Source organism: Dendroctonus ponderosae, unplaced genomic scaffold (assembly GCF_020466585.1).
Source record: "Dendroctonus ponderosae isolate FM_Combo_2020 unplaced genomic scaffold, Dpon_F_20191213v2 Dpon_F_20191213_1, whole genome shotgun sequence".
Lineage (NCBI taxonomy): Eukaryota > Metazoa > Arthropoda > Insecta > Coleoptera > Curculionidae > Dendroctonus > Dendroctonus ponderosae.
Window position 1 is genome coordinate 30,757,130 of NW_026017110.1, and position 10,065 is coordinate 30,767,194.

The following is a 10,065-nucleotide window of genomic DNA, read 5'->3' on the forward strand; positions in this document are numbered from 1 at the left end:
GTTGAAATACATATTCGGGAACACTTAACGCATTAAGTATTAAAATTTGATTCAAGTGCAGTGATTTTTTACACGTTGCTCAGTATTGCAAAAAATCATCTTAAATTATTATGTCCAAGCTTAAGGAAACATAAAGATTAGATTTAAAGAAGCGAAAACACACCAGCCCTCAGCTAGAGACATAAAGTGTCTAGTTTACAAACCACGCTTAAAAAGACTCAGAAGTGAAATTTAAGAAATCACTGCAAATATCGAAGACTATTATTTTTTACTCCATCAAAACATCTTTACCTACGTGAATAGATGTTGAAATTAACCGTTCAATGTTAACATTTACTTCAGAATCTCCTCGAAAAAATGTGTGCTGTCACAAAACTATGAAACAATCTCTACAGCTATTAATAATTAATTAGTACATTAATTATACTTAAACATAAGTAGTAAATTAATATCATGTTCGATTATAGAAATCACGTCAGAGTGTATTAAGCGTGTGATGCTTGACATAACAAGTACACCTGCTCGGTATATCTTACTTTCGCCGAAAATATGTTCGAATAATTTATTGGTTCTGATATACCATCATCTACTTCATGGTTCGTTCAACTTACTCGATGTTTATTTTGTTCTTTAGCATTGATACGGTTTTGACGATTTTATTATGGCCTCCGTTCGGACGACAATAAACTTTCTTAGAAAGCATCGATGACAGGAAAACAGTTTTATAATATCGTCTTGTGCACACGATCGAAATACCACTAGAGTTGCTTAAATTATGTCATGTTCGTTATATTGTTAGAGAATGAAAGTCGTTGCGACATCGCTCTCATTGTTTAATTTATTTCGTTCCGATTTAACGTTGTCGACATATAAAGATGTTATATTGTTGTGGAGATAATGCAAAAAAAAATCGAGTTTCTGATACAATAAAGATGATTATTTTTGGGAACATTTGCTTGTAAATTTTGTTGTATTGTTTGGAAGCATGCGTGGCTCAGAGTTGTCCACATTTAAAGCGAGTTTGATCTTTGAGGGTCACACATACACTGAGGATACATACATTTACGTACTTTTTCAGGAGTAATCCAATTACGAGACACGAACATATTAAAAGTAGTAGTTAGAAATTTATTACACATTATTTTAAGGTAGCTCGATTGAGAGAATCGAGAATTGACAAAATATTGGTATATTTATACATACACGGTGATTCAAAATTGACATCATTCCTCTGGAGGTGTTGTTTGGCGGTCTTTTAGGAGTACAAAAAAAATAGTAAAAAAATTAATTGTTGTTAAAAACGGATAAATTTGCAAAAAAACTACATTAGAAACACGGCAACAATGTGTTTCAAGGTAATCTGTGTAATTAACATTCCGTAAATGCCTGTTGCTTCGTAATTATTTAAAACTCCAGTAACCATGGATAAATAGAAAAAGCGACAATAAGATAGACAAGGATAAACGGTAAATTCAACAGGAATCGTTGAATGGCGGAACCTATTTCGAAACTCATAACCTCGAATTATTAGTTTGTTTACAAATTACAAAAACATACATTTGAGTAAGTGCCTGTGTAATCACCTTATTATGCACTCTTCTCGACCAGCTTCTCTTATTCGAGTTCGTATTACATACGTGGTAGGAATGGAGCCCTTGCTCCGAATTTATTTGGTGCCTGGGAAAGTGTCAGTTGTTGTGCCATGTTCTGAGTGCCCCTGAAAGGCTCTTCTGCAATTATGTCCAATACTTGGTCCTCTGTGTCTGGAACCTGAACATGTATTGTCGTCCACTATCTTCCTGGTGCGAATCTTCAGTATCTCTAGCCCTTGGTTGGCGTTAGTTCTTTCAGCTATGTTACTGTAGCATTTCTCCTGAACTAATCGCATATCCGCAATGTCGTGAAAGGAAATTCAATGTAAGTCACAGTTTGACAAATTATTGTTATTATTGACAAGGGCTATCTACCTGTAACTATCTGTTAATGACAAAAAAACATCATTGCCGCTTTGACTTTTCCTCAAAAAATTGTAGAGAAGTTTTTGAATATCAAAAATTTCTTCATTTGAAGCAAAGATCGTAATTTTTCTTTTTGGATGCCTAAGTATTCCAATATGATTCCAATTAAACATGGAACATTTTCTAAATAATGCTTAATGACAAAGTTGAAATTAGATTTTCAACTGTTGATATCTTCTAGAAATTATCGAAAAAAAAAAGGTTTAAATATTTTTCTCGTACTTTCCAAGTGAGCCCTTATTACCCCTTAAAAGGAATGACGCCAATTTTGAATCACCCTGTATAAGTAAATCATTCATTGAACATGTACAGATGTACAACTGTTGACCAGAACCTTAATATTTAGTGGTATGAGTCGAACCAAAGATTTGGAGCAAAACTCCTCTGACGATGCAAACCACTCGCGCTTGCGAAACGTCAGGAAAAATAATTTCCTCAACAACCTACAAAGTTCAAGCTCTTTTCAAAGAGACCAAATGCGTTACCAATCAACCTCGTACAAAATAAATAAAAAGTAAAGAGTGTTGGTGAATTTCATCGCATCAGACCATATAAGTATTTAAGTATTTTATATCACAGGAGCATTGTGGTGCTTTTTCAAGCATGTGCTTCTGAATGTTACAGAGCTTGAAACAGAATGACGGCTTTAGAGCCAAAAAATTCTAAAGACTGTAGTCTTTCTTCAAATTTTGTATGTTGCAACAAACAAACATCCCTCATATTTTAACATCAGATCTTTTTCTATTTCAGCTGTCACTGTGCGGTATCTAACTAAGAGGTACATAGGCGAATACAGTTCAACTAGTGGTAAGTAAACCATTGAATTAAGCACTTTAAACGGTTCAATGTAGATCACTCTGTATATGTCCCATATTGCAATGAAGGCAATGCTTTAGCCACATTGTAATACATATACGGTATTCATCTTTAATAAAACTTCAGAAAATACTGGTGCATTATAAACACAAACATTACTGAAATACCGTATATATGAGGCACGAGTGTGAAATAGGTCGGAACGGAAGGTAAAACAAAGACAGTCCCGTTTAATCACGGACAGCTTCTAGGGTCAGCTTCCTACTATTTGCGACTCAGTATGAAAACGGTTAAAAGATACATTTATCTTGAACTGTTGACAACTCGAATAAAAGAGACGTAGTAGTAAAGATAAGAAGGTGGTGTACCTCTCTGCATGGCTGCTTGTTTGGGTTAGACCAGTCAGTAGGTAGTGGTGAACAAAAGTTGTTCTTAAAAATAGCATGCTTTTAGAAGAACGTGTCAACTACTGCTGTATCACTTATTAAAAACATACCCGTGGAATTTTATGGTGTTGATGAGTAATTCAATAATTGTTTATTACCTTGAGCTGATTTTTTTGAACAAAATTATTCCTTGTTCCCACAGTTTTTTCTCTGGTAAGTGAAGTGCTTTCCTTTACAAATCATTTTCGGTTTACAGCAATTAACACTATTCAGCAAGTTGAACTATGGTTTGAAAATTTGTGAGCAATAGATACGAAAACTATAATTAACAAATAAATCGTGATTTTATAAAAACCACTTGATCCTCCGCATTAACTAACTAAGTCCTCAGGTCCTGCCACAAAAACTTTCAGTAGGGTGAAATATTTAAGCAGAGTAAAAAATACATCAGAAAATAACTAAGAAGAAAAATTATCACACTAATTTGTTGATTCCGGAAAAATAGAGAAAATATGGCGTGTTGTAAAACTTTTCGCTGTTTCAGTTCGAGCATTTTCTCTTTTTCCCAGTTGACCGTTTAACACATCGGATATATCTGGATTACCAAATATTATCATATTTTGCCAAATATACAGAAAACGTTTTTAGTTACTTAAGTATTTTTAATTAGGATTATAATTATATCAAAACAATTTATTTCAAACTTTACGGAAATTAAAAAATAGTGTCTCATAGTGAGTCCCAAAAATTATAAGTTTTGTTCCGCGTAGATATAAAAGATGTAAAAATAGCATAATAGTTATGAAAGGAGGTAAACTTGGCTGCTTCTTGTAAACTATCTTATATTTCGCAGTTCAAGTTGGAGTTCAATCAGCAAAACTTCGGGGCGAAATTTTTCTTCCACGATAAAACAACCGAAAAATTCAGCAGAAAAATAGGTCCTATAAACAAAAATTACATACTCTTCCTTCCAAGAATCATGCTCCAAAAAGACGCCTCCAAAAATCGGTTTTTATTAAATAACTGTTAAATTGTTTGGCATAGTTTGATTAGGGTTTATACAAACATCCACATTTTAGAAAACCGGTTTTCGAATAGTATAGTTTTATAATATACTTGGAAACCGGTTTTAACCTTCAAGACTTTGTTTCTTTGTCACTAACTTTGCTTTCGATTTTACTTTGTCAATTAAAAAAAATCTTAGGCAAGAGCTTAATTACTCTGTAATTCTTGAATTATTAGCATTTTGCTACAGGGAACATTTATGAATGAATGAAGATATTTCTTTAAAAATAATCACACATCTTCGTAAAATCTTATTTTTGTCCTCTTCTTACCTGAAATCTTATATAGTCTTGATTAGACCGTGTTCAGACAGCAATAAAGTATCTTTTGGTTTGATTCTCACTTTACGTTTGCCGGTTTTGTTTTTTTTTTAATTTAACCGTTATTTTCGAGATGTTCTAGTGTCTCATATTTTCATTGTTTGATAATGTAATTTGTGTTTTCAAACACGAAAAACTATTTCTAAATGTTCATATTATTCAATTAGTTAGAGCTCGTAATTTAAAATCTCCTTGCAGTTCACAAATTTGTCTGTATAAACTTTTTAATGTAGAAAATGTTTAAACTGTCAAAAGCCTTATGATTTTGAATTAATCGCATCAAATAAGGTGTAGCTCTTTTCAGTTGTTAAACGAAATGTTTATTATGTTTAATTAATGTAGTAGAAAAAAATGTTGATGATAAGAGGATCAACTACAAAAAATTCACCACTTATGCGTTTACAACCGATTGGCGAAATGAATGAAATGAAATGAATAGAAACAAATGATCCTAATAGAGCTTTAAACAAATTAATCTTTAAAATAAATAATTGCATTGAAAAGTCAAGGAGTCACAATAAGAATCGTAACAAAGAACTCACACGAAGAAGTAACTGGATAACTAGTGCCATTAAGGTACCTTGTCGGAAGAAAGAAAGATTATACAGGGTGATTCAAAATTGGCGTCATTGCTCTGGAGGTGTTGTCTGGCGCTGTTATAGGAGTACAGAAAAAATAGTAAAATAAATTAATTGTTATTAAAAACTGAGAAATTTGCAAAAAACTATATCAGAAATACGGCAGCAATGTTTTCCCAGGTAATCTGCCTAATTAACATTGCGCAAATACCTGTTGCTTCGTAATTATTTAAAACTCCGTTAACCATGGAATTATACAGACTGACAAGAAGATAGACAAGGATAAACGGTAAATTCAACAAGATTTGGTGACGAAATGTCAACATGTTCTGATAACCTCGAATTCTGCGGGGTTTGGTGTTTACAAGTAATCCATACATTTGACCAAACATTTGAATGGTTCACTCCAAACAAGCTAGTGCCTGTGTAATTTCCTTATTATCCACTCTTCTCAAGCAGCTTCTTGTATTCAGTTAATTAACTCCTGCTCCATTTGTACCTCCTGTTGTGTGTATCGAACAAACGGGGTAGGAATGTATCCCTTCCTCGGTATTTATTTGGTGCTTGGGAAAGTGTCAGTTATTGTGCTGTGAGTGCCCCTGGAAGGCTCTGATTCTGTTGTGTCGTGCACCAAAAGAAACTACCCGTTTCAAAGGGCCGTCGACGGGTTCGTTAAATAAAACTGCCGAGATGTCTATACATAAAACTTTTTCCTGACAATGTCAAAATCTTACTGGTTTTCATTTTTAGGTTTTGTTGTATTCGATTCGCTCTCTTTTCTCTCTCTATTCATCCGTCTCATATACTCGCATCTCTGACATTCACCCACCTAAGAAACATTGCTGACAAAAATGTTTCTTAAAACTAAAAAAATAAGTTTGTAATGCTAAACAGAGCTAATATGTACTTCCCGTACATGAAACTAACTATAGAACAAACTCTATTCGAAATAACGACTTGAAATCTTACTAATACGTCCACATCGAGTCGTTTTTTCGACTTCAATACCGACATCTTCAATATCAGGTTCACGACTCTTCTGGGAAAGCTGCATCTGTGGGTTTTCGCCTTCATTTCACGAAGTCATAGGCGAATTCACTTCTATCTCAGTTTGAACACGAGGCTTAACAGCGTCCAACTGACTGAAAGTCTGTCAGGATCACGTCCACACTCCAATGAAAATAATCGTTGTAGTGGACGGAGTAAGCATCCTTTGATAGTCTCCACTTTGGCTAAACAAATCTGCCCATCCCTTCCTGGAAGAACTTCTACAACTCGTCCGATGGGCCATTCCATACGCTCTGTATTGTCGCTGTCGATGAGTAGTTCCCCAATGTCAACTTGGCGGGTCACTTTTCCTTTGCAAAATAGCTTCAACTGGCCCAAGTATTCTGAACGAAAACGTTTTCGCAGCATTTCACGTAAAGTCTGAAGCTTCCGGATCTTTCGGCTGAATGAGGATTTATCAATGACGTCACAATCAGGTAATCTGTCTTCTATATGTTCTCTTAAAAACATTAGAGGAGTCAGGGCAATCAAATCTTGAGGATCTTCTGACAAGTAAGTGAGAGGTCTTGAGTTGACCACTGACTCGCACTCACACATGAGCGTCGATAGCTCTTTACAGTTGAGGCTGGCTTGTCCCAACACTCGCCTTAATAGCTGTTTTAGAACACCTATTAGCCGCTCCCAAAATCCGCCCCACCAATCTGCAGTAGGAGGATTAAACTTCCAAGTAATACGCTGGATAGCGGTTTCCCGTGTAATCGTCTCCGAATCTAATGTCAAAGATGCGTTTGCGGCTTCTAGGAATTTCGTACCGTTGTCGCTGCAGATAGTATTTGCTCTACCTCGACGCGCCATAAATCGACGAAGTGCTTGGAGAAAACTAGGGGTGGACAGTGAAGTGGTAAGTTGCAAATGTACGGCTCGATACACGGCGCAAGTAAATAAACATATCCATGCCCCGACTCATCCATCATATCCATCCCGACATGATATGACTTAACATGGGATTCCATGATCATACTTTTCACTATAGCATGTTTGGATGGCAACACTACGGGAAAACGAAAGTCATCGCTATCTGACCTTGTTGATATTCTGGACTTGATACGTAGTTATCCTTTCTCATCATACGCAGGGGACAAACCAGTTAGTCTAGAGTCATTCGATCCAGTGAAACATTCCGCTTGCAATAGTCTCAGGATTTATACCTCTGCCGCGTTCTGCTCGTCCGCGTCGAGTTCACCAGACTTCTTTGTGTCGGGTCGTCTGCAATTGCAATTAAATCTCATGATCCACCCAAACATACGTACGGTTTTGGTGTACTTCGCAAAGTATTTAAAGTGCCAAATTTCGGTTTTCTCCAAATTGTTCAACGTAGTGACAAGTTTATTTTTCTTTTCCTCATTAATCTCTTCCTCGTTGGGAAGTTCAACTGCAGTTGGCCAGGTAGTTGGATCGGCGTAAAGCCATCGTGGTCCCTCCCACCATCTTAAGTCGAGTAACTGCTTCGGAGAACACCCACGGGATGGTAAGTCGGCTGGATTATACACTTCTGGCAAATGTCGCCAATCTTCCGCCGATGTCAACTTTCTTATCTCGTCTACGCGGTTCCACACAAACACTCCCCACTGCTCCCTTCGCTGGATCCAATGTACTACAGTGGAGGAGTCGCTCAAAAAGAAACATGGTATCTCTTGTTGAAAATTTACCACCAAAGATGAGTAAAGACGAGCACCTATGGTGGCCGCTAACAGCTCCAGTCGAGGTATGGTCATTTTTGGAGCGGATTTACACATGGGCGAAATTCTTGCTTTTGCACCCAACAGAAATACCGACACTTTACCGCCTCGGACAGCTCGTAAAAAGACAACACAAGCATATGCCGATTGGCTGGCGTCACAAAACGTGTGCAAATTTAATTCTCCCGCTTCGTTGGTACCAGCCATTATCCAACCAGGTATTTCAATCTGTTGTAGGTAATGCAACTCTTTAATCCAACTCATAAACTTCTGAGCTAAGCCTTCAGTCACTGGTTGATCCCAGGTCAGGTTGTCCTTCCATAATTGTTGAAGCATCAGTTTCGGAATAAGCGTAGTGGGACTAACAAAACCAATTGGGTCAAAAACTTTCTGTGTCAAAGCGAGTATCTGTCGCTTAGTAACAGCGTTTATCTCCAAAATAACATCTTTCAGGAAACTGTAATTCAAAGTAAGATAATCTCCTTTGGGGTACTAATTCAGTCCAAGCACTGGACAGGTTTCTTCAAAATCTTCTAAATTCATTCCTCCAGTGCGCTCCCACCCTCTTAGATCAAAGAGTCCTTGTTTCATTATGGTTGCTGATTCCCGGATAAACTTTTCAACACCTTCTTCTGTGGATAAGCTAACCATACAATTATCCACATAAAAACTTCGTTTCAATTTCTCCACCGTCCCACGAGAATACAGCAGATTACCACTCGACTTAGCTGAACAGAAATCTAAACATTGGGACAAATGATGATCCAAAGTGGCTCCAAGGAGAAAAGGACTGCTATTCAACCTAAAAACTACTCTTTGATGCTTGTATACGACTTCGCGTCCTTGAGAGTCTAGCCATAAAAATTTTAAGAAGTGACGATCTGCAGTATGTACACTTATTTGCAGGAACGCCGTACGAATATCAGCCACTACTCCAATCCTTTTCTTTCTGAATCGCAATAACATGGAAGGTATTTGTTCTATCAGATTGGGTCCCTTTTCAAGGCAGTGATTCAGAGCAGGTTTCTCTTTCTCATGAGCCGAAGCGTCAAAAACCGGCCTTATTTTTATAGTCACACTGCTCTTTTTGATAACAGGCCTGTGGGGCAGATAATGTCCTAGAAGATGATTAACTTTGTCTGGATTAACATTCTCGATGATTTTCTCTGCTTCCCAGTCGGAAAAAATCTGTTCGTATTGATCACACAAACCAGTGTATTTCAATTTTCGAACAACAAACTCCAACCTCTTCTGTGCTAAATTATAATTGCTGGAAAGTGGAGGATGGTCTTCCAGCCATGATAACCTGACCTCGTAGCGCCCTTCCGAATCAATGTGGATTGTCTGATTAAAAAGTTCCCTGGCTGCAACGGCGGCTTCTTCTTTGCTACGTTTATCCGAGGGCTCCTTAATTCCAAGAGCTTCCAGTTCCCACAGTGGAGCAAGAGACGCGTTTTGCACCAACAAGTTTAACGTCGTGATGGCGGTAGTTGAACGAGTGCCATTGCTGCTTGAAACCTTTCCCATAAGTGGCCAGCCTAGTTGGGTCTCCATGGCAACCAATCCACAGCGTAATTGTTCTCGTCGCCCGGTGTATAACGTACCTATAACATCAGCCCCTAACAACAATTCAATTGGACCGGACTGCACAGCATCTGATACTTTGATACCCAACATGTTTAACTCCTTGGTCCAAGGTCCATGAAACACCGGCGGTACAGTTCCACAAATAGTAAACTGGTCCAAGGCTTCAAAAGTATGTGAAAATACACCTCTACAAACAGTAATATCGAAACAGACATGCGTTACCAACATCTCTGATCCCCCAAAAAGGCAATGTACAACCTTTTCCGCTCTTTTGGGTTGACAGTAAAGCTGTGTGGCAGTATACTTTAGTATATATGACCGTTGTGAACCAGTATCCACCAGAGCCCTAACTACTTTCGAACCTCTATCTCCTTTTATGGTCACCCGCAGCGTTTGCAAAAATACTTGAGTAGACGTGTGATTAGCTAGCGTATGTCGCTTAAGATGACTACCATTTGGTTCGTCCGACGTGGATGGTTCACCCTGCTTGTCATTTCCACCTTCCTGCTTAGTTGTTGCGGGTAGCTCAGAGCACATTAAAGAAACGT

The 10,065-nt window shown here is 37.5% G+C and overlaps 1 protein-coding gene across 1 annotated transcript in view; it reads left to right on the forward strand.

The window, feature by feature from the left end:
• Positions 1-10,065, forward strand: part of LOC109541881 (ras-related and estrogen-regulated growth inhibitor) — a 292,322-nt gene that overhangs the window by 100,465 nt on the left and 181,792 nt on the right. The window contains exon 2 of the mRNA XM_019910878.2: positions 2,769-2,825. Within this exon, the coding sequence (XP_019766437.1) occupies positions 2,769-2,825 (57 nt within the window). The remainder of the gene's footprint in view (positions 1-2,768; positions 2,826-10,065) is intronic.